Source organism: Myiozetetes cayanensis, unplaced genomic scaffold, assembly GCF_022539395.1.
Source record: "Myiozetetes cayanensis isolate MyiCay16 unplaced genomic scaffold, myiCay2020 scf20-37, whole genome shotgun sequence".
NCBI lineage: Eukaryota > Metazoa > Chordata > Aves > Passeriformes > Tyrannidae > Myiozetetes > Myiozetetes cayanensis.
The window spans coordinates 13,599,486-13,623,445 of NW_026087412.1; the positions used below are offsets into that span (position 1 = coordinate 13,599,486).

The 23,960-nt window shown below is 54.4% G+C and overlaps 2 protein-coding genes across 2 annotated transcripts in view; one reads left to right on the plus strand and one right to left on the minus strand.

Annotated features, from left to right (window-relative positions):
• Nucleotides 1-19,669, plus strand: part of AXIN1 (axin 1) — a 70,775-nt gene extending 51,106 nt beyond the window's left edge. Inside the window, exons 5-10 of the mRNA XM_050317218.1 lie at nt 3,495-3,632; nt 8,031-8,584; nt 10,804-10,980; nt 11,640-11,885; nt 16,998-17,165; nt 17,939-19,669. Coding sequence (XP_050173175.1) covers nt 3,495-3,632; nt 8,031-8,584; nt 10,804-10,980; nt 11,640-11,885; nt 16,998-17,165; nt 17,939-18,065 — 1,410 coding nt within the window. The 3' untranslated portion in view covers nt 18,066-19,669. The remainder of the gene's footprint in view (nt 1-3,494; nt 3,633-8,030; nt 8,585-10,803; nt 10,981-11,639; nt 11,886-16,997; nt 17,166-17,938) is intronic.
• Nucleotides 19,670-20,308: 639 nt separating this feature from the next.
• PDIA2 (protein disulfide isomerase family A member 2) lies at nt 20,309-23,918 on the minus strand. The gene is made up of 11 exons (XM_050317465.1): nt 23,500-23,918; nt 22,888-23,094; nt 22,419-22,552; nt 22,204-22,341; nt 22,013-22,129; nt 21,813-21,938; nt 21,540-21,734; nt 21,069-21,189; nt 20,772-20,953; nt 20,604-20,690; nt 20,309-20,460 (listed from the first exon to the last, which is right to left on the minus strand). Exons 1-11 carry the CDS (start codon nt 23,732-23,734, stop codon nt 20,380-20,382), a joined length of 1,623 nt encoding a protein of 540 aa, XP_050173422.1. The 5' UTR covers nt 23,735-23,918; the 3' UTR covers nt 20,309-20,379.
• Between the last annotated feature and the right edge of the window lie 42 nt (nt 23,919-23,960).

Consider the following 23,960-nt stretch of genomic DNA (forward strand, 5'->3'; position numbering starts at 1 on the left):
CACGTATGGATCGTGGCAGAACCACACGTTTTGGGTGCCGCTGTGTTCTGATGTGCAACTCGGTCCTCAAACCCCAGTTTCTCAGGGAGGGTGAAATCCATCAAAACCCAGACCTGCACCTACCTCATGGAGCAAAATCCATGCAATTCCTACTCTATCAGCCCCAAGAAAAGAAGGAGGAAATGTGAGAGCTGAGTGGAACTACTGGAGAGCTTGGGGCTCTCACATGTTCTTAGCAGGCTGCTTCTTCCCTAAGGTACCAGAGCTTCAGGCACTTCAGGTGCCAAGGACATTGTTCTGGTGATAGGTACCCCAAGAACTCCTTCAGAGCTGTCACGAGGAAAGATTGCTCCATCCAGACCAGTTCAAGCAATTTCTTTGTTGGCAATCCACCTGGCATTCAGCCTCCCATCTGTTGTCCTCTGCAGCCTCCCCATCTCAGTGTGGTTTGGTTCTGGACAGACCTATCTAACTAGTGGCATTAAGTAGAAGTAGGTAGGTCATTAAATAAAACAATAGAGAAAAGAGCTGTAAATAAACAGTTCTTTAAAATTGAGTGCTTTCTTTCATTCTGAATTGTTGATTCAGAATGTCCAGAGATCTCATTCTGGTGGAGACTGGAGGGCTGGATCCTCCTAACCCTTGCTGCATCCTTGACTTGGAACAAAAGCATTTGGAGCCCCTTCTAATTTCAGAAGAATAAACAGCTTATTTACAACTCCCTTGGCAGGACTCTGGATGCCCATGGGAATATGGAGGCAGGTTCAGAATCCTGAAGCCCTGAAGGATCCTGCTCTGGGCACGTGCTCAGCCTGGCTGGCTGTTGATGGAGCATGTCTCCCATGTTTCTCTTTGGAAGAGAACATACAGCTGGTATCCACGGGGTGAAGTGAGGTTCATTCCAGCTGCACTCAACTTGGATGCTCAGGGAGACCCTTGCAGAGATGGCTGCACAGGGGAGGCTGTGTTTGCACCCTCCAAGAGGCTGCTGAGGCCCTCTGCAAGCTGTTGTGCTGAGTGGGAAGCTCCAAGGACAGGGCAGTGGGTTTTGCAGGTGCAGCAGCTTTTTGAAAGACAGAGGAAAATTAGTTCGTCCTAAAGATTCTTGGGTTCCGATTATTGTAAGTTCTGTAGTTGATCTTCAGTCATCTCCAGACTTTGAGAGCCTGTGGATAAACATGCTGAGGTATTAGTTGTAAAAGACCAGAATCATCTCATCATGAGTTCCCTGGATACAGCAGTGATTCCAGATGTCTTCAGATCCTCATCAGAGACAGAGCTGTGGTCCTTAAGCATTGCTGGGCCTGCAGGGAGGCATCTTCCTGTGGCAGGACTTGCATACTCAGGTTTCCAAACAGCCTTTGCACCCACTCTTGCCGGAGGCTCAGGAGAGGCTTTGGTTCGGGATGCTGCATTGCATCAGGGACCATGAAATTAAAGAGAAATCCTTTCCCAGTTGTGCTCCTCTGTGGTAGCTGCAACAGGGAGACCTGAGACTGTAAGTGCTGAGCTCCGAGCTGTCTCTCGTTAGGCTCATTAGGTGTCTAACGGAGCAGGGCTCGGTGCCGCTGTCGTGTAAACAACCGCAGGGAGAGCTGGCCTGTCTGAGGTGGCAGGAGGGAGGGAGCACGTCACCCCACGGGTTGTGACTTGTCAGGCAAGAGAGAGATTTATTTCCCTCCTTGGGAACTGCTGGTGCAGCCTCACGAGGTGCATGGAGGTGGCCATGGGTTTGGGGTTTCTGAAGAAAGCCAGAAGTGCTCCCCTGGGCTATGCCGGGGAACAGAGAGACATCACTTGGATGCTGGAAGCTCCTCAGGCAGTAAGAGAGCAGGAACCAGCCCTGCCACATCTTCCCCCTTGCTGGGCCATGTCTGGACAGTGCAAAGATGAAGCGTGCTGCCTCAGCCCCTGTGCCAGCATTTCAAGACTAAACATTTTTGTTGGTGAAAATCTTTACCTGCAGTTTTGGTGATATTTTTTAATTTGATTTGCGGGGCTGGAGGTCCTGGTGGCAGCAAAGATGTCATCCCAGGGTGGGAGCCACCTGATAGCTCACACATGTTGTGCCCTCTCCAGTGGCTCCACACATGGATGAAGGGATGGCTGGTGGAGCCTCTTCCCAGCTCGGATGGGTCACTGGGATTGAGGTTTGCTGGCAGGATCAGGTCAGGAAGACCAATTCCTCTTGGCAAACAAAACAAGCAGTGCTTTAACTGGGACCTCTGCAACCCAACTGGGGTGTCATGAACGATGCCTTCAGCTCCCTGGTGCCATCAGGGGGTACTTACTGCTGCTGGTTTTCTTCCCTGCCTTCCTCTCAGCCACTGGCAGGGACAGCAAAGCCAATATGATTTGCATACTTCTGTCAGGTTTTGAGGCAAAGCAGTATTTTAGTCTTCTGCTTTGATCTTTTGGCTGGTCTGGGATAAATTCGGGTGGTCTCTCATCCTCCTTTAAAGTTTTCAAGCTCCATGTCTGCTTCTGATGCTGCATTTGTTCTTTTGCTGTGAGTCATCTTATGTCTTCACATTTAGTTTTATCTCTGGTCCTATAGAATGTATATTTCTCTCGTGTTGGTATTGAAACATTTGAATGCAGGGTTTTGTGCTGCTGAATTCTCCAACTATTTTTCCTCCAAATTAAATTTTTATCTCTGCTGTGTCATTTCATTGTTTCTAATATTTTAGCAAAATAATGCAGAAGGGATGAAAATGAGGGGGGAAATACAGCAGCTGAGAGCTTCATACTTCACAAACTTCTTATCCCAGAGCTCAGAAATTTCAGGACAAAGTAACTCAGCATAAGGAATCAAGAATGCCCTTGAACTGCCATAAATATTCATTTATTCACCCAGAGCAAGCAGTGAAATGGCATCTGTGCTTGTAAGGGTGCTGTATTGATAAAGCCAGCAGGGAATCGTTGCATGGCTCTGAAGAGCTGAGATGCAATCCTACGGGATCCTCCAGGAGGAGAGGATGCTTTGTGGGAATAGGGGCCGTTTTGCAGGGGTTGACTGGCATACGCTGATCCTCCTGGGATAAGCCGAGTGAGTGTGCACCAGAGTCCTCCTTTCTATCCAAGTGAAAGCATAACTGCTATGAACAGGATTTTTGAGTGCCTGAGAGGTCTGTACATTCCCTTTCCCACCCTTTGAGACCAGGATATTCCTGTTGACCCTGTGTACACTGGGAGAAAACCGAGCACATCCATCCCTAAGTGGAATTTGGTGCCGAAAAAACCCCGTTGAATTGTGGCTCCAGAAAACCTTTCCCTTACGTGGGGCGGTGTGTGGGGCTGGTGCCAGCTGGGGAGCTCGTGGAAGTGGCTCAGCTTCCAGCCCCCAGGTCCTGGGCTGCACCTCAGTGCCTGCCAGCCTGTCCTCCCTCCGCTCCCCACCGGGACGACCGGCATTTCCAGTTATCAGAGCCTCCCAAATAAACGTGGGATTTTTCAGGCACCGTGTGCTAACCCCTGGTGTGCTCTCCCCGCAGCGTACGTACCGAATGCCAAAGGATATCCACGTGGAACCAGAGAAGTTTGCTGCAGAGCTGATCAACCGCCTGGAGGAAGTACAGAAGCAACGTGAAGCAGAGGAGAAATTAGAGGAGCGCCTTAAACGCGTTCGAGCGGTCAGTAACTTCCCTGCCTCCTCTGCCAGCCTGGGAGGCTGCTTTGTACCACAGGGAGATTTCAGCTGCTGTGGAAGCAACTGGAGTGACCAGTTCCCTGCTCCACTGCCGTGGTCAGCACTTGCATGGGGCTCTTGGAGGCTCCCGTGGTCCCATGAACTTTCACGGTGCTGTTCCCCCATCCGTGCAGGGCTCTGTGAGCTCCAGTGCTCCCTCTCTGTGTAAGATACCGGCCATGGCACAGCAGTGCCCACTTCTGCTGTAAGTTAGAGGCTGTGGATGCTCTCCATCACCTTCTTTGGCACCCTGACTCTCCTGACTTCATGAGCAGTCCCTTCCATGCGAGGATGGGGACTGTGTAACAGGGGTTCACCTTTCACACCGTATTTTTTCTTCTGAGACACTCCATCTTGTGCTGGGGATACAGGAGAGATTTCAGAGGACCCTGTGGTGTTACTGAATGTCACTGGTCTGGTGTCAGTGTAACTGCAGCTCTGTGTGATGAAATTGTGGGTCTCTGCAGTTAATAGCTGCCGTGGCCCTGAGGCGAAGGCTCTGTGCTCAGCAACCTGCAGCTCTCCCTTAAAGCAGAGGTGGTGGTGCCTGGCTTGTTGGCTCTGTGCTTTCAGGGAAGTTGAGCCCCTGGGACTCCAGGAAAGAACCTTCAGCCCCACTGGAGTATGTTAAAATGTTCATCTAGTAGCTCTTTAAACAAAAAAGAGCTGTAGGTTGTAGTGTTCGATTTAAATCCCATCTGCATTTCAAATGCAGAGAACTGAGGAAGGCAGAAGGATCTGTAAGGCCCCCTCCAGCTCCAGGCATTTTCCAGCAAGCTCCCCATCCAGCCAGAACAGGCCATAGAGGTGCTGTTTTGTGATTAGATTCCTGTTCTTCTGGAACTGCACTATTGTCCTGTCTGGTGAATGTTGCTTTCTAGACAAAGCCAGTGTAACCAGCAATATTTTCTGCTAAGTCCTAGAGCTTTCTTCTCATCCTGTGGCTCTGTTGCAGCCCCCACCTGTACTGAACTCCATTATTCCAGCCCTCTGCCTCCTTGAAGAAGCTGCCAGTAGCAATACCATAAAATCAGCAAATACCTATGTGCCAGAGAATATATTTAAGTCTGTTTAAACACATTTTTGTGTGACTTAATCTATTTTTAAGCCCAGGACTCCCACTAATGCTATATATTAAACCTCTTTGCTGTCTCCAGAATGTATTTCATTGACTGGGCTGGCATCTGGCATTAGCCATTCAGGAAAAACTCAGAGTAAGCAATTGTAGCTTTTTTAGGTCAGCACTTAAGGTGCAGGAGCTGCTGGTATCAGCAAGAGGGAGAGCTGGAATCCTGATAGATCACAGGGCTTTTTTTCTGTGACCTGAACACCAGACTACAGGGTAACCTCTTCCTGGGTCTGCATGGCTCACTGCACAGCAGCACAGGGAAAACCACGAGTGTTAGTCACACCAGGTAGTTATCAGCTTAGCAGAGAGGCTGGAAATGTTTTGCAAAAGCTGAGAAGAAGGAATTTTTCTCCTCCATACTGAGCTGCCTGCAGGTTCCCTTTCAAAGCCACATCATGCAGTAACATTGAAAGGAGGCATCTGATTTGAAACCAAATGCCTTTTACTGAAAAGACTGACAGATTTCTGTTTTACCAAAAAAACAAACTCTGAATTAATTACTCTGAGCAGTGTGAGAGAGAATGAGGGGATATTGTTTTATCCCATATTATTGAGACACTTCAGCCTCGTGTCCGTGCAGGGAAGCTGCAGTATCCTATACAGATGAGTATCAGATCATACAGATCACTCTGTCTGAACTGAGCACATGGAAAATAAGCCGGGGGAAGCAAAGCCACCGCTGAGATTCTCACTATTTGAATATAAAACATTGCCTGGCTAGAGAGGGAAATGATTTACATGATGATGGAACAGGCACTGGTGCTTAGCAGAACTGCTTTGCCTTCCCAACCAGCAGCAGATTGGGAATGGGTGGGACTGGGAGAAGGCAGAGTAGGTTTGCAGCGAGGTATTGCTTGCCCATAGCTCATCAGTGCAGCTCTCAGCCTCCTAATTCAAAGGGAAGGGCACCCCCAGCCTTGCTGGAGAGTAAAAATAGCTCAGCAGACAGTCAGCAAAGTTGGAGCTGCATCTCTGGCTGCCGCTGCCTTGGGAGCTGGAGGAAGAGCTTTCTGGCAATATTATGTCAACAAAGCACCATCTAGTGGTTATGGGACCCGGGGTTCCCCTCCCTCCCAGAGACTCTGCTCACTGCCAGGCTGTGCCCAGCTCACCACAGTGAGATGCCAAAACACAGCTCCAGAGCCCACACCACACATGTAGTTTTTTCACTGCAGACTGAGGGAGTGAAAAGATTGAGCACAACTGATACCTGTAGCCTTGACTGGAACCTTTGCCCAGCTCAAGGAGAGATGACAGCTTGTGATAGGCACCCCAACTCCTTCATTGCTGCCAGTGTCTCACTGTTGGGGCTCTCCTACCTGATGTGAGGCTGAGACCAGTGCTGGGGATGATCCCCAGGGCCTGCCTGCACATCACCTGCTCCTGCCTGTGGTCCTGCTTGGGGTCCAGATCTGCTCAGTGACACAAATGAGCTGAGCTGAGGTGAACAGAGAGAGCCAAGGCATCCCTTTCCTCCCTTAGCCCACCCTGAACTCAGTCTTGAAGCAAAAGTCCACATTACATGGAAAATGCAGTTCCAGGCAGCCAGAGGATTTCCCAAATTCCAGGCACCCAATTTGGCTGGACCACCCTTCTCTGGTGTGACAGCACTGCCAGAGCTCTGGCTCTGAGCAGAAAGGTCATGCTGCTGTTCCTCAGGGAGTGTTAGTTGGTGTTTAAACCTGAGAGGTACCAGGCCCAAAAGCCTCCCAGGTGCTGAGCATATATGTGGGTTATCATAAACTGCTAACAAATGCTCACCCCAGTGGCAAGGGTTTAGTCAGCACAGGCTTCCTCATTTCTTGTCCTGAGCTCAGTGCCCAGGGCAGGCTGCAGTGGCTGTAGATGAAAGGTGCCTCTGAAGTTCTTCAAAGTGATCTGTTAGAAAGCGGTGTGTCCCCTCCAGACACCAGCATCATGTCAACACCCCAGGCTTGCAGCACCCACACCTTTGGCACTTTCAAAGCCTGGCATTGTCTCTGCTCCAGGTCTGAACCCCCAGGTGTGACACTGGGAGGAAGTCTGTTATTTGCTTTCTTGTGTGGTTGGCAGCTGAAACTTTGAAGCCGGTTAGCAAGTGATGGATGATGGCATCTGACAGGCAAAGCTGATGGGAGTCAGTGTTTTCCAGCAGATGCATTTATCTGGCAGGGCAGAGATACCCTGTGCTGCAACCGACTTCTTTACTGTGCCAAAGGAGGAAAAGAGAGCAGGATTAAAGGGCTCGCTGGAATCCTGCTTGTGTAATTAAAACAAATAGGAATCCTGACTTCCAATAAAGAAACTTCATAAATATCTGAGTTTATGTTGGAGCGTAAAGTAGTTCGTCAGCATCAAAACTGTGGCTGTCAGCATGGAGGAGTTTAATTCTTCCTGGCAAGGACTTAAGAGTCGCTAACAGCGTGTCCTAGACCAGCGTGAACTGCAAGAACAAGCAGTTACTTCCAACCCATTTCTTTATCTGCGTGAAGTGCTTCACTCCAGCCTTAGCATACCCGGGAGAAATCAATGTTTGATTTTCAAAACCGTTCATGCAGCTGTCGACCTTCACTTGCCCCCTCCTGTTACAGCCCACTCTTGGCTTTGCCTTGTGAAGTAGTCATTTGGGTGAGAACCCCCCCCGGTCTCACCTGACTCAGAACTGATTTGCCACATATCCTGTAGCTCTGGGTTTATCTGATGTTCTTTGAAGCGGTGCCTTACCAAAGGCGCGTGGGAAGTCACAAGTGCAGTGCAGTAACTTGTGCTTCCGCTGCTGGTTGTTAACAGAACCACCTTCGGGGGACTTGCTTTCAGTGAGGTTCTGCCTGCTCCTGTGCCTGATTGAGTTGTTAGGCCGGTCAGAAAGCTGTGTCTGTGTCCCTGGTTGTGATGGGTGGGCTGCCTGTCAGAGCTCACCTCAGTCTCTTTGGGGAGTGCATGGAGAATGTCGCTAATGATGGTTCAGAAAGCAGGTACAGAGACCTGAGCTGCTCTGCTCGGTGACAGCCAGACTGCACAGGCTTGGCTTGAGCAGTAGGAGTTTTCTGTCACTCTGGGACAGGTCTCCAGAGGGTTGGTGGATCTCCATCTTGAAGGTTTTCAAGATCTGGCTGGATTAAACCAGGCCTAACCCAGGGGTTGGCAGCAACCCTGCTCTGAGCAGAAGGTGGGACTGGAGACCCCTTCCTGCACGCCACTGTCATTCTCTGATCGTCCCTGTGTTTCTTGCAGGAGGAAGAAGGTGAGGATGCAGATATCTCTTCTGGTCCCTCGGTCATGAGCCACAAGATGCCTTCCGCCCAAGCCTTCCATCACTTTGCTCCTCGTTACGCTGAGATGGGCTGTGCTGGGATGCAGATGAGAGATGCCCACGAGGAGAACCCCGAGAGCATCCTGGATGAACACGTGCAGCGTGTGATGAAAACACCAGGCTGCCAGTCCCCAGGGCCCGGCCGGCACTCTCCTAAACCGCGGTCCCCGGAAAGCGGCCACTTAGGAAAGCTGTCAGGGACACTGGGAACAATTCCTCCAGGGCATGGCAAGCACGCAACAAAATCAGGAATGAAACTGGATGCAGCTAACTTGTACCACCATAAACATGTCTACCACCACATCCATCACCTCAACATGATGAAACCAAAAGAGCAGATCGAGGCCGAGGCCACGCAGCGAGTGCAGAACAGCTTTGCCTGGAATGTAGATTCACATAACTATGCAACAAAGTCAAGAAACTACAGTGAAAACTTGGGCATGGCCCCTGTCCCCATGGACTCTTTAGGCTACAGGTGAGTCAGGGAACATCCAACGGGATTCCCAAAGCCATGGCCTCTCTAGGGAGGCTGTAGCATGTAGGTGAAACAGTGTTTGAACCACATTTTCTTGGGAAGCGTTATTCTGGGACATGGTTTGAGGGCTTTCCACTGCTCATACCCTTCAGAAATGTATATGCCCCAATAACCCTTTTATCTCTGTGATCTGGTGCTGAAAGACACCTTCTAACCAGGATTTTTAATGGCCTGGTTATAAGGTAGGTTTTCTGCTCCTTAAAGCAGTGGAGGTGCTTAGAAATTGCAGGTGCTGGTCTACTTCTCCATGGACCAGGAGCTGCATGTTAGGACTGTGTCTCAAGGTTTAGGTAACAGAAACAGGTTTCTTAAGGTGTTTGTGAAAGCACAGTCCCCCCCCTCCTTATTGCAAGGCCTAATCCCTTCCCCAGAGGGGCTCTTTTCTCTTCCCAACAAAGCACTGGATGCTGCAGTGCTGCCATGGCAGCCTGTCCCAAGGGGATGTTCTCTAGGGTAGGGCAGCCTCTGCCCAGAAAAGCCATTTTGCTGCTTTTTGGACTGCTGTCCATTTTCCCTTGGCTGTTTGAGTTCCTCCATCCCCTCCATGCTGCAGGGAGAGGGCAAAGCTCCTCTGCTGCAGCAGGTTCTGCTGGTCCTGTGACTGGATGACTGCAAAGGTGGGAGTGAAGCTCAGGGCAGCCTGGGATGAGGGATGGGGATGGAGCAGCCACAGGGGAAAGCTGTGCTCACCCTGAGTGTGTTTGGCTCCCCAAAGCTGTGGGTTTGGGGTGTTGTGAAGGCAGGAGGCTGGGTCTGCAGCAGACAGGACCAGCTTTCAGGGCTGGCAGGAGGGAGGCAGAGGCTCTCCAGGAGGGAGAAGCAGTTAAATCTGCCCTGTTTCACTGGGGAAAGGCTTGTTGCTTCCTCAGAATTGAACATGGCCATGCTGGACCAAAGCAAAGCCCCATCTAGACACAAGACTTCCTCCTAGCAGCAACTACAGCATACATTTAATGGGATTGTAATAGGATGCATCAGAGTTGTCCTTCCTGTGGCACAAACTCGCAGTTCCTGGCAGTCCTTAGATTAGGAGCTTCACAGGACAAGGGCTTGCATCCAGATGGTCTTTTTTGGCAGCCTGCAGTCTCTTGTGATTTCCCTGGCTCCTTGTTGAACCCAGCTGGGTTGCTGTCCCCCCCAGCCCTCCACAGTTGTGTCTGTGGGTTGATGACAACCTGCAGAGAAAGGCTTATATTTTTTGTTTGCACTGAACCTGCTGCTGCAGTTTCATTTGATGCCCACTGATGCTTATGTGGGGAGAAGCAGAGAAGATGTCAGCCTGCCCTGCCTTTGTAGATCTGCAGCAACCCCTCTCCAGGCTTTTTCCCCAGAAAATCAGCAAAGCTGCCTAAGGGCCTGTTTCCCCTCTCTGGTGGTAAGATTATTTTTCTTACATGTGCAGAAGGAGAGAGGTCCTATGGATGGGTGGGTGGTTAGGACGGTGGGGGTGGCTGTGGCAGTGCCAGGCCAGCACGGGGAATTCTGCACGGCCTCCTGAGCCTGGGGCTGCTCAGCTGGGCACGTGGCCACAGGCAAGGAGCCATGGGGTTCCTGTAGGAGCCTTTGCTGCAGCCAAAGGTGTAGCCAGAGTGTGGGCTGCTGCCTGGCATCCCTCTGGCTGCAGTGTTCGAGGTGGCAGGGCTGGCCCATGGAGGGCAGCCCACCCTGCTGGGGTTTGATCTTGCACCATGATGTGAGGCCTCGGTTCAGATCAGGGCGAGGAGCAAAAGCTGTGCTTGGGCAAGTCAGAGTTTGGGGTATCAGTGAATCTGGGGAGTGATAGGAAGGACCCAGGTTTCAAGCAGTGGTCAGGCATGGAGAGGCAGCCAACAGATTGCAGCACCAGGATGAACCTCCTGCCCTGAGCAAAGAGCTGGGGCTTTCACACAACCCTTCTTGTGGCACATCTTGCCACAGGGTTGTGGCTTGTTTGTCCAGAGGAGAAGCTCCCTTTCCCCACAGGTGACTGGGTAGGGAAGATGCTGTGCCCAGGTCTAGCCAGTCTTGCTCTTAGACTTAATTGCAGCTTGATTGGTTTGAGCCTTGGTAGAGCAGGGGGCTGTGGGAGATGTGTGGAGAATGACATGTCCATCCTCTGCCCCGGCCCACGGTGGTTTGGCTCAGGCAAAGCACTGATGTCTCAAGCTTTGTTCTTGCAGTGGGAAAGCAAGTCTGCTCTCCAAAAGGAATGTTAAGAAGACCGATTCAGGGAAAAGTGATGGTGCCAACTATGAGATGCCAGGATCTCCTGAAGACGTGGAGAGAAACCAGAAGATCCTTCAGTGGATCATAGAAGGAGAGAAGGAGATCAGCAGGCATAAGAAAACAAACCATGGGTAAGGGCTGGCAGAGAGAGGGGTTTTCACGGTGTTGTATTGCATCCCCTGCACAAGGCATGTCAGCCTTGCTCCTGCACATCCTGGGAAGGCAGGAATCCACAACACCAAGGGTTTAGAGCCTTTGGATTTTTTCAGGATGGCTCAGGGGCTATAAGGGGCTGTAAGGACTTTTTCTGAAGGATGACAGTAGAAGTCAGGGCAGGTTGCACTGCTGGCAACTGGGGCTGAGTGCCAGGGCCATGGGCAGTGCCAGGCCACCAGGAAGTCAGGCAGCAAGTTCTGCCCCTGGAGCTGGAGAAGGATCCCCCTTCCCTGGGGATGCTGACCAGTGTATTGGTAGCACAGGGCATCTCCTGGGGGAATGGCACAAACCATGGAACTGCCTTGTGCTGAATTTATTTTTATGTATTGTGGATTGATGCCCTTCACACATCTGTGGGGTTTGTGTCAGGGTTGGGCTACTCACCCTGATGTCTCAGGACTTTCTGTCCTCACATCTTCTCTAGACTCTGATGTTGCTCTCCTCTCCATCAGAAGCCGTGCTGCGAGGAGCTTCCCAGCTGTGTCTTATGTCCAGCAGCAGGTCCACCTGGGGATGGCTGTGTGCCTGTTCAGAGTCTCCTGGTGGTCCATGTAAAACCTTTGTGTTTGTGCAGCTCTTCAGGTGCTAAGAAGCAGCTGTCCCATGACATGGTCCGGCCCCTCTCCATCGAGCGACCCGTCGCGGTGCATCCGTGGGTCAGCGCCCAGCTCCGGAACGTCGTCCAGCCTTCTCACCCCTTCATCCAAGATCCTACCATGCCGCCCAACCCAGCCCCCAACCCTCTCACCCAGCTGGAAGAAGCTCGCAGGAGGTTGGAGGAAGAGGAAAAAAGGGCTGGAAAACTCCCCCTTAAACAAAGGTAGGACAGTAGGGTCTGATTGTGCGTGGGAGGAGCGGGACAGAGTGCCCAGAAGGTGGGCAGCTGAGGGATGTCCTTCCCTTCTGCTCTACTCTTCAGCTCCAGCTGGATGGAGGCACAGCAGAGAGGTCAGAGAAACCTGCCTCAATCCCTCTGATGTGGTGGTGCAAATGGCAAAACCCACCCTGAGGGCCTGGGCTTGTGGATTGTGGAGGGAGAGGCTGGAAATGCTCCTGGCAGTGGTGGGAAGGGGCTGGGCAGGGGGAGCGTGTCTAGAATGGGCCTGGCACGGCAGAGCTCTCTCCCCTGATACTCAGTGGCTCTCTGCTTATTCACACCCACACCATGACTTGAGGGGCTGGTGCAGGAGCAGGATTCATCAGGATGCAGCAGAATGAAGTGCAGAAGATAAAGTGTTTGCTCTTTATCTACATCTCGCACAAGCTTCCGGCAGTGGCTCTGGAGGAGAGCACTGTGCTGTAGCCCTGCTGCAGCAGCTCTGCCTCCTGCCTGGCCATATCCAAGGCTCTGCATCTTTCTGTGACTCAGCTTATTGCCTGTTGCAGAGCTCATTCTCCTGCTCTGTGTTATCTGTCAGGGAACATTATTTGCGAGGCACGTGGAGCTCTCCAGTGAAAAGCATTCTGGAAATGCTGGATAATTACTGTTAACAGCTAACAGCACTTTGTCCATTAAAAAGCCTTTCACAGCTTTACAGCTGGCCTCTGAAAACTCGAATCTTTGCAGTCTGACTCTTAGAAACACAAATGTAATTTAAAAAAAGAAGCTCTTAATTGCCAGGCTCCAGTTTTTTGCTTTCAATGACCACACGGCAGACTTCTGTGTATTCATATCAGAGCATTGATTGAAAGCCAGGTAATTAGAGGGCTCTCCCAAGCCAGGTTAAGCCAAGTTTATGTGATCTACCTTTCAGCTGGTGGAATTGGATAGGGTTTATTAACAGAGTCATTTATAGTTGTACTAAATTCATGGACCTTCCCCAGAAATGTCTGTACACCATCCTGGGCTATATGTGTGTGCAATTAATACTATAACAATAATTTGGTGTGTATTTTAAGGGTGGCTTTCACAGGAACCCCATGGCATGTGGGAAAGGCCATGCAGGCCAGCGGGAGGATGGGCTAAGCAGTCCCAGTGCTGGGCTCCTCTGCTTGCACTGCCTCCCCACGAGTCTGCCTCTTGTCCCAGTGATGCAGGGATCTCCCAGCCCTGCCCTGTGTGTGGAAAACCAGGGAGACATGGCTGGGAACCGTGTGGGCTCCTCCAGTAGGGAGCTGCTCATGAATAGCAAATGTGTCTGTGCCCAGTAGCAAGAATGGATGCAGTGGTCCCCAGGGAGCCAAAGATTTCTGGATGTTGAAGTCTCTCTGCTGGATCTTGGCAGGATTGGGTGCTCCAGCTGAAGCACACCGGAGCTGGCAGCTTTTTAGAGAACTCTGCCTGGAAGTAGATCCCATGGCTCAGTGAGAACAAAGGAGAAATGAGAGGGGAGTTCACATGAAATCACCATTTCTTTCAGTCAGGAGGTCTGAAGAGCTCTGGGAAATTGGAGCCAGTGTCCCAGGTTTGTCAGCAGCCTTGGGGAAGCACGGAAAGGTGGAGGTGAGCCCAGAGGTGTCCTTGAGGCACTGCTTGACCTGGCTGTGGGAGGAGAGCACGCTGTGCCAGCTTTGCACGGCCGGGCTGGCCTTGCCAGCACAGTTATCCAGCTCTCCAGAGGCTCCCCTCCTCACAGCCCTTCAGGAGCAGAGGGATTCCCCAGCCAACTGCCCACTGCCCTGGCTGAGGGTGCTGACAGCCCCACTCCCACCCCAGCACTGCCCTGCTGGAAATCAAAGAGGCACCTGCGGTTCCTGTGCTGGGAATTGTAAATATTCTTCCAGAAATACCGCAGAAAGAGCCTTTCTCTCCCTACTCCACAGCATTTGGAATGACCTCATCTCCAAGATAACTACCTGGCTGCTGCTGGCAAGCATTGCAGGATCAACTGTCTGGTACTGAGTGACCTGCAGACCCAGGAGCACAGCAGTGCCCAGCACTGGTGTCCCAGTGACCACCACGTTTCTTCCCAAAACAGACAGGTTTTGATCCATTTTCTGTAGCTCAGTCTCACAGTTCACAGCTGAATTGAAGTAATTAATACCAGCTCTTCAGAGAAAGGATTTTTGCAAGCAGGGAGAACATTAGCAAGATCTGTCTGGAGTTAATTGGATTGGGCTGAGCTTAGAAGGGGAGCAGATCTGGTGACTGAGACGTTTCCCAAGGTAACGTCTGCTGGGTGCATTTTGGGCTTCCCAAAGCTCTCCAGCCCCAGGGCTGAGTTGGAGCAAGATGGGCACCTCACCTCTTGTGTCCCAGTGAGGTTGGATTGGTGCTGTAAGCCAGACTTAGATTCCCTGTCAGGGCATCAGTGGGTTACACAGCTCAGGAGTCAGGACTGGAGTGCAGATGCAGTGAGTTGGGTGAATGCTGTCGTTTCCATACCAGATAATGCTTTGTGCTTGTGACAAATGCAGCAACAGGAGGTGATTCCAGGAGGGGGAGGGCAGTGGTACCTGTTTCTGGTCACACTGCCACCCAGGAGATGGGTGCAGGTGGAAGATTTAATGAAGCAGGGCTTGGAGATGGTCTGGTGGCCTCTCTGTGCAAGCCAAAGTCTCGGGAGATGTCTTGGCAATGACGAAAGTGGAGACGGTTGTGTTGCCTCATTCTCCTGAGAGGAGCTCTTGGAAAATTACATTTTCAGTGATTCCATATTCATCAGCTCTGCTTTAGCCTGCTAGAGGTCTGTGGCTGCGGTTTGGGATGTGTGTCAGCTCTGCTGATAGAATTAAAGCAACAAGAAGAGCTTCTCTAGGCACACTGGTTATAAAAGGAAGACCAGGGAAAATGTGGGCCCTCTCTGGAAGGAAATGGGAGAGCTGGTTACCTGGGGCATGCAAAAGGTGGTTTTTTGGCTTGGTCTTTCTTGCTTTGGTCTTCACTGGTGAGTGCTCCAGTCACAGCAGGCAAAGACAGGGACTGGGAGATCAGTTTTGAGACCATGTAAGGAACCTGAAGTTGCACAAGTCTGTGGGACTTGATGAGATCCACCCACAGGGTCTGGGGGCACTGGGGGATGAAGTGTCTTAGCCAGTATCCCTTGTATTAGAGAAGTCACAGTATAAGTTTCCACTAACTGGAAAAGGGGAAACATGGTTGCTATTTTTAAAGAGGGGAAAAAGGAAGGCTTGGCAGACTAAAGGCAAGTCTGTCTCTTCTCTGTGCCTGGCAAGATCATGGAGCAGCCCACTTCTGGGCATCATTTCAGGCATTATTTTGGGGTACATCTCTGCTCTGGAGCACTGGAGCTGGGCTGAGCACGTCCAGAAATGCCCTTTTGGGTGTGAAGTGCATGGAGGAGGAAGGAGGCTCCCAGTCACTGGCACGGTCCCCTCTTGCTTCTGCCCCAGCAGAACTCGGGGGTGTCCTGTCCTCTCCACCTCCCCAGGCAAAGGAGAACAGCAGCCCTGAGGAACCAGCTTTGCTGCCTGTGCCAGGCACTTCACCGTGTCCCCAGGTCCCCAGGCACACATCTCTTAGTCATGACTTGTCTCCAGCAGGATTAAGAGAAGCTTAGGGACTTTGAGGTTTTCCAAACCCCTTCAATTAACTTCTGGCTCACAGGGTTCACAGAATTTGCCTGAATTTATGACCCATTTTCCCTTTAAATGCTTCATATTTTTTTTTCCAAGGATGACTCAATTCCTTAATGTTTTTCTAGCTAAAGGGCATCCTGTGCTTTGATACAGGGATGGGAGAGGCTCCGAGAGCTCTGCTGGCACCAGGAGCAGACCCTTTCCTCTCAGGATGCTGCAAAGGTCTCCCAGGCAGAGCAGGCACCCGGAAGGTTGTTCAGTTGAACTTCAGACCTCTCATGCCTGTAGGAGGAGGTGAAAAGGCCCTGTCTGGTGTTGGTTTGCAGTGCCAGTGTTTATGTGGGCACGCCATGAAAAGGTGCTCTGCCCGCCAGCCAGTGTTTAAAGGTTAAGGTCAGAGTCATTTCCAAAACTGCGATTACCTCATGTGCTTGGCAAATTCTGTTTCTTTACAGCAACTTTCCAGTCATGTAAATACAAAATCATCTTTTTTTATCCAGCGTGCTTTTAAAATAATTTTTTTTTTGAAGCTGCCAAATGTGCTTTCTGTGCCTTTGAAGGGGAAGGCTGCCTCTGGCTCAGACCACGCATGCCAAGGTACCAATTTGTGTAGGCTGCTCCAGTGTTTGTGCAGCGTCCTCGGCACCCCAGATGAAAGGCTCTGCAGAAATACCCTGAGTTTTGTTATTGCTGCCTTTGTCTGTCTCTGAAGATGGGGTGAGGGCTGGGCTGATGTTTTTGGTCTAGTGATGGCACTACGTAGCTGAACCCCCGTGTGTGGGCTGGAAACAGAGAGCAGACCAGCATTCTGAGAGCAGGAAAAACACAGGAGATATAAAGTCACTGAGGTTTTGGGGATGGCAGCTGCCTTGGCACCCTGCTGGGAGCTCCATCCCCTCTGACCTCATCTGCACTGGGAGAGGTGTCCAGGGGAGCCTGTGTGCAGATAGCTCAGTGCAAAGCCATGCTGAGCTGTTTTGGCCATGGTGGCAATAACCCTGAGCAGTGTCTGTGTGATCAAGCCCTGCATGGGTGCACACCAGGAGCGTGGTGAGATGGTGAGGATGGGTGACCTGGGTCTGCTGCCACGGGCCTGGGGTGCTCTGCCTGGCCCAGAGCTTACCAGTGACTCCCCACACCGTGCTGTGAGCAGGGTCATGCCCTCTCAAAACCTGAGAGCAGGTTACCTCAGGATTGAGCTAGAACCGTGTTCTGGGCACCATCCAGCCTTCCCAAGTGCTGTTTGCTCCTTCAGCAGCCTCAGTGTTCAGCTGGATGCCAGGAGAGCTGGTGGTCGGATCAAGGGACACTCGGGGACCGCACTGCGCTTCCTCCAGCCCCTCTGGTGGGAGCTGACCCACACCTCTCCCCCACACCCATCCAGGCACCCAGCACGCCGGTGCTGAGCCCTGTGGGCTGACACTCACAGGTCCCTTGTGTCTTGGCACGGCAGGTTGAAGCCCCAGAAGAGGCCGGGCAGCGGCGCGTCCCAGCCGTGCGAGAACATCGTGGTCGCTTATTACTTCTGTGGAGAGCCCATCCCCTACCGCACCCTGGTCAAGGGGCGCGTGGTCACCCTGGGACAGTTCAAGGAGCTGCTGACCAAGAAAGGGAACTACAGGTAAGGGCTGCTCCCCACCTGTGATGTGGTGCCAGCGACTGCCAGCGACCCCCGGCAGATGCCACTGTGGTGTTGCCCCCACCAAGGTGAAGGAGCTCGGTGGAGGTCGCTCAGGAGGGCTCCCTCTTGGAATGCTGTGGTGAGGATGTGGCTGCTGAAGAGGCAGGTTACAAGGATGAGGGAGGTCTGGTTTTATAGCAGAAATGTCCTGCATCGTGGTTTGCAGCTCCAGCAGAAGCTGCTGAGCTGCCCTGCGGTGTCCTGGGCTGGGTAAGCAGCAGCATCAGCCAATGCTCAGTGATGCTGAGGGGACCCTCTGACTTCAAAGCTGTTTTGGCTCCTCACAAAGTTTATTTTGGTGAGGACAGAGAGGTTGGGTCCTGCCAGAGTCCCAAAGCAGCCAAGTGAGGGGCATGTAGCTCTCCAAGTTGTCCCTTCCAAGCAGGAGTGGTCATGGGAAAACCTGCCTAGAAATGCTGCACCAATACAGGTGCCTCCACCACTATTTTTGGGAGAGATGTGAAAGGACTTGGATTCAGGGCTGGAGCTCCTGACTGTGCCAGCATGGATCCTGACCACTGTGCTTGCTCACTGGGTGAGGGCAGGGGCAGAAATGTGGCCTCATTTGCCTCCAGGTCTGGGGGAGCAGCTTCCCATGCACCACGAGCTCAGGCCATGGAAGGGCTCTACGCAGGTTTGAGGACTGTGATGCCCCAAGACCTTTCAGCTGCATTTTTTTTCCCCTCTCCCCCACCATGTTCCTGTTTCTCCAGGTATTACTTTAAGAAGGTGAGTGACGAGTTCGACTGTGGTGTGGTCTTCGAGGAGGTGCGGGAGGATGACACCATCCTGCCCATCTTCGAGGAGAAGATCATCGGGAAGGTGGAGAAGATTGATTAAGGCTCCAGGGCAGCCGAGGCGCGAGGACAGGACTGTGAAGGACTCTGGGACCGGAGGAGAAGGCCTGGGGCAGACACTGGTGGTGCTGCTGCCACGGGCGCCGGGTGAGCCCAGGGCGGAGGGCGGCAGCCCCGCTCTCCAGCACGGACCTGGGCAAGCTCTGGGATGCCAGTGGATGCCGTTTCACCCCATGAACCTGCCAGTGGGAGCCTGGGCTCCCTCTCCATACCGAATATAAGTGTAATGTAGCATTGTACAGTGCATTAGAAAGTGTAATATGACCTTGTTTACTAAAGCTGCATATTTTTGATATATTGTAATAAAAGGAAAATATTTCCAATGTCACAGTGCTCTTATGTAAATGTAAAACGTACAGGTACTGCAGAACTCGCCCAAAGTGTACAACCATCCATCAGAGTCCGGCTGCTCCGCGCTCTCCCGGCACCCTGCCCTGTTCTCCCGGCATGGATGGCTCTGGAGCACCGTGGGCAGAGCCACTGTCACCCCACGTGGAAGGGTCCCAAGGGGCTGTGAAGATTTTTGAGCCATTTGGAAGGAGTCAGTCTCTGGCCTCCTTGGCAGGCTCAGCTGCTGGACATGGTAGGATGGGTCTTTTTTTCCTCCTGAGCTTCCTTGCGACCGAGTAAATCCCCGAGGGATAAAAGGGTCGGTGCTCCCTGCAGAGCGAGGACCAGCTGGGAGCTGGGGTGGCAGGCTGGGTGCTGGCATCCCATGGCCTGCATGCTCATGTGTGTGTGTGTCCCCTGTGTGCCCCTGGAGAAGGTGCTGGCACCCATGTGCCTGGTGCAGACACACCCAGACCCCTGGGCCAAGCTCTGACACTGGGCAGGGAACTCTTACAGGGAGGGAACTGGTGAGATACTTAAACCTGAGGACAAAATACGTCTTTTTATGAGTCCTGCATCTTTTGTCAGCTTCTGTGTCTCAGGGGAGGCAACAGGTGGGCACTGCACCAGGGGGGTTATTGATGCCAATGTGTGGGGCTCATATAGGGCCAGATTACTCAGTGGGCAGCCAGAACCCTGGGAAGCCTCCTGGCCTTACTCGGTTGCAGGGAAGCCTGGGCTGTGCCGGTGCTCCCACCACCCTGCCTGTCCCCAGCCCAGGCCCTGCTGCAATTCTGTGCCAGCTCCACCCCTTGCCCAAAGCCGGGGGGTTTCCACATCAGTGCTTGCCCTGCCCAGCACTGCTCTCAGCCCCAGCAGTGGGGGCTGGGCCGGGCACCCCGTGGCACCGCGCCGGGACGCGACTCAGCCTGTTGTTTATGTCACCGAGTGCCTTTAAAACGGTCCTGGGACTTGCCTAAAACGCTACGTGAGGTCCATCAAAATCTGCAGGTGTTTTCAGCCCGGGAACGGCGTTTCAAGGGGGTTTGCTCCCTGTTTTTTTCAAGTTCTGATGGTGGTGTGTCTGATGAGGTTGTTGACGTGCCCGGGATTTCCGTCTCCCCCCTTTTTCTCGGGGGTCCCTGTAAATATGTACAGCGGCCGTGCAGCCCCAGCGACATTTCCTCTGCATTCTCATGTGCTGACTTGTACAATGATCTTTTCAAAGGTACTTGGATAAAATGAAATAAAACCCCATGTCCCACTGCCTACTGCTTTCTTCCTTCCCTGCGGAGCTACACCTGGGCCCCCGGCAGCCTCTGGGAGGGACAGAGGATGGCACAGGTCTGGCGAACAGTCTGGGCACGTGGTGGGGCTGGGGCTGCCCTGGGCTCCCTGGAGGGGTGGCTGGGCAGGTTCTGGCCCCAGGGGACCAACATGTTGCCCCTGGAGGAATAGCCCAGGGGAGGGGGGATGGTGCTGGAGTTTGGAGAGGATGCTGGGGGTCCCAGAAGCTGTGAGCCAGATTTGAGGGGAGCATGTGGATCCCCATGTTGGGTTCTTCTTGCCTTCCTTGGCTGTGACAGCAGCTCCTGGGGATCCCCTGGGGCTGGTGGGCCCTGAAGGAGAGACCCTGACTTGTCCCCCATCACCTGAACCCCAGCAGCCCAGCACGAGGCCAGCAGGGAGAGCGCTGGGGCTGCCCCCACAACCATGTCCTTGGCCAACCTGTGCCATCGTGGGGCTGCCAGGATGTTATGGCACAGCTGCCCCAAGGAGGCAGAGGGCCCCTGGCAGCACCCCCTCCTTGGGGGCCCAGGGCCAAGCAGTGGTGGGGGCCATGCCCATTGTCAGCCCTGCTGTGCCCCCAAGACACATGGATGCTCCCTAAGACGTGGAGCCACAAACAGACCAGAGCCCACATGGTTTCCAGGTGGTTTATAGCACATGCCTGAGCAGGAAAGGGCTCACAGCTCATCCCGGGTTTCATCTGTCCCCAGCACGCTTGGATCCTCCTTGCCTGTGCTGTTCCCAGGGGTCTTGGTCACCTGGGAAAGGCAACAGTGAGGCACGGATGGACACACAGTCCCTGCCTGCCCCTGTCCCCATCACCATCCCACAGGATCCGTCCCCTCTCCCAGCAGGGGCTGGGGGCTGCCCTGGGGTGGGGGCAGTCCCTGACCACACTCACCACAGGAGGCTCCACAGGCAGCATCCCCCCATTTTCCAGGAACTTGGAGAAAGTCTCCACATCTCGGGCGCTCTTGTACTCAACCATCTGGAGCCATGGGATGGGAGGGTGGCTGGGGGTGACCCCATTCCCAGCCGGGGTGACCCCAGGGGTGTTCCCCCCTCATACCTTCCTGCCCGGCCCCGCAGGGAAGTAGTGCATGGTGGGGAAGCCGTGGATGGTGATGTTCTCCAGCTCGTTGGCCGTGGCGTCCATCTCGGCGATGACAATGTCCTCGCGGTCCTTGTAGCGCTCGCCCAGCTCCTCCCAGGCGGGTGCCATGGCCTGGCAGTGGGAGCACCACGGAGCGTCTGCGGGACGGGCACAGGGCCAGGGGATGGACTGGGGGACTGGGGCTCTGCAGCATCCCCCAGGTGAGGGTCTGTGACAGGGCTGGGGGCCATTGTGGAGGGGCTGAGCACTTACAGAACTTGACAAAGACGTTCTTGGTCTCGTCGAACGCCACCTGCTCGAAGGTCTTCCCCACCAGGACTTTGACGGGACGGGTGTCCCAGTCCTCGGGGGGCTCGGCGCTCAGCAGGCGGGGCTGTGGGGACAGTCGGGACAGCCACGGCCTGGGCTGGGCAGTGCCAGGGCCCCAAGGGGCACAGTGTGGGGCAGGGGTACCCCAGCACTCAGCCAGGGGTGTGCCTGCACTGCCTGTTGGACCACATCTGCCCCTCTGCTGCCATCCCAGCTCCGTGTGTCTCCACATCAGCAATCTCCCTTTCCCCAGCCAACCCCCCAGAACCCTCAAGCCTGGCAGCAGAAGGAGCAGCGAGCAGGGGGCTGGTGTTCACAGCACTTCTGCCATCATTAGGCCTCGGAGTCACCAGCCCACCGCTCACCACAGGGAAGAATCCTCAGGTGCTGGCTGGCACCTGCCGCCTCCCTCACCTTCACCTTGCCATCCAGCACCGCCTGGATGAAGGTGCGGATGGCCGTTTCCGAGAAGGAGTCCTGCTCCATCTGGTACTTGCGGTTGTTCTCCATCTTGACGAGGCGCAGGGTGGGGGCGTCGGCGGGGGTCATGCCAAAGAAGGACAGGACGTCGGCGCCGTACCCGTTCACATCCACCACCACGAAGAGCACCTGGGCAGGGGATGGGTGACCCTGAGGATGGGGTGTCCCACAGCCACCCGCCTTGTCCCTGCCTTGGGACCACCTCACCTCGCCCCGGAAGGTGCTGGCGGCTGCCTTGAAGCCGTCCTGCAGGGACAGCTGCTCCGATGAGGACTTGTTGAGGAAGAGCAGCATGTGGTGGGGGATCTTGGCACTGAAGATCTGGTTGGATGTCTGAGGAGGAGGAGGAGGGTGAGGGCAAGGGGCTATGGCACCCACAGACAGATGGGGATGGACACAGGCTGTACCTCATTGTTGAATTCCGTCACCAGCCTCAGGCTGTGGACGCGGAGCAGCCGGGTGAGCTCAGCCGTGTCCAGCCCCCGCGTCGGGTCCACGGGGAAGTTTGTTTGTCTCTCATCAAACTGCCAGGGCAGGGGCTTGGTGAGGGCTGAGGTGGGGACCAGGACAGCCCCACCACCCTCTGCCACCCCCTCACCTTCTTGAAGAGACAGACAGTGTCAGCCGACAGCCCATAGGCCTGGAAGAGCTCGGCGGCGTCCGCCACCCCAAACGGCATGTCCACCATCTCAACAGCCACCTCGTAGAACGCCTGGGCTGCCTTGCCCTTCAGGTCCTGCACAGTCCCCACATCAGTGCCACGGCCACGGCCATGGTTGTAGCCCCAGTCCGGCCCTGTCCACCCCAGCCCACCTTGAAGAAGCCGATGACCACCAAGTCCTGGGAACTGGCAAAGGCGCTGGCGGTGTCGGTGTCGTGCAGCAGCGTGGCACTGGGGCCGGCCCGGCGCTGCACCCAGCGCACAATGCCCTGCGTGTCCATGATTCCTGCCGTGCCAAGCAGAGCCGGTGCTGTCACCCTGACACCCCTCACCAGGCTGCCACTCCTCCCTGGGCCACTCAGCCTTGGCCACCTGCCAGCAGCACCACGGCACTGCCCGGCATCACCCACCTCACACAGCATCACCGCACTGTCACCTGCCCACTGTCACCATGCTACAAACCCCACCAGGACTTTGCCACCCATCTCACCATCACCACCCTGTGACCTCCACCAGGACATTGCCACCCCTCTGGCCATCACCACCCTGCCACCCTCCCCAGCCCCATGGCAGTGTCCCCTTGTTGGGTGCCACGGCCACCGCGCGGTGCCGCAGCCCTACCGGTGTAGGGGAGGGGGTGGGTGCGGTTGCCATCACGGAAGAGCTTGAGCGTGGGGTAGGAGGTGATGTTGAACTCGTTGGCCAGGGCTGTCTGTGCCGTGGCATCCACCTTGCCCAGCCGTGCAGGGCTGGACTCGTTCCTCAGCTGGGTGGCCGCCTGGGTGTAGGCGGGGGCCAACTGCTGGCAGTGCCCACACCACGGTGCGTCTGCAGGCAGGGGACGGTGTGGGCAGTGGGGACAGCTTTGGGGTGTCCCCTGTCCCCAAGGTGGGCTTGTAATGGCTACATGAGCCCATTGGGCCGCAGCTCATGCCCCTGTTCCAGGGTCCATGTCCCCCAGCCCCACCACATGTCCCTGTCCTGTGTGCCATGCCCCTGCTACTTGTTCCCCAGCCCCTGCCTGTGTCCCTGTTACATGTCTCTGTCCCCATCCCATACCATGTCACATCCTGCCCCTCTGGCCCACAGCCTTGCCTGCCTATCCCCCCCTCCACCCCAATGCCCATATGTCTGTTCTGCCCATACTCACAGCCATGGCCAGTATCCCCTGCCCCTATTCCCTGCCCAACATCTGCCCCTGCCCACACCCCTGCCCGCAGTGGGGACACTCACAGAACTCCACCAGCAGCAGCTGGTGCTCACTCAAAGCACGGGCAAAGTTGTGCTCATGGAGCACCAGGACATTGTCCTCCTCCTTGATCTCATCTGAGAGCACTTCGTCCTCTTCCTTCTCCTTTTCCTCCTCTGCCACCACCTCCCCATCCTTCTCCTCGTCCCCCAGTGCCGGGCCCAGCCAGGCCAGCGACAGCACCAGCAGCCAAACCAGCCGGGACCCGCAGCCCCGCATGGTGCCGGTGCAGAAGACGTTGTCCGGGGGGCAGGACGCAGATAAGAGCCCTGGGGCGGGAGGTGCCGGTCCCCTGGGGCTCGTGGCCCTCCGCTACTGGCTGCCCGGCACGGCCGATAAGGCAGTGGGACCAGGTGGCCGTTTTCCAGCCACTCGTCACCGCAGGGAGACCTGGCCCTGCCAGTGGGATGGGGACAGGGACAGGGGGAGACAGGGAGCAGGGGGA

Coding starts and splice junctions, on each gene's coding strand:
- PDIA2 (XM_050317465.1), bottom strand. CDS start 23,734: ATGCGGGGCTGCGGGTCCCGGCTGGTTTGGCTGCTGGTGCTGTCGCTG. Junction 22,342..22,418: donor TGGTCATCGGCTTCTTCAAG/GTGGGCTGGGGT, acceptor GGGACTGTGCAG/GACCTGAAGGGCAAGGCAGC. Junction 22,130..22,203: donor CTGTCTGTCTCTTCAAGAAG/GTGAGGGGGTGG, acceptor CTGCCCTGGCAG/TTTGATGAGAGACAAACAAA.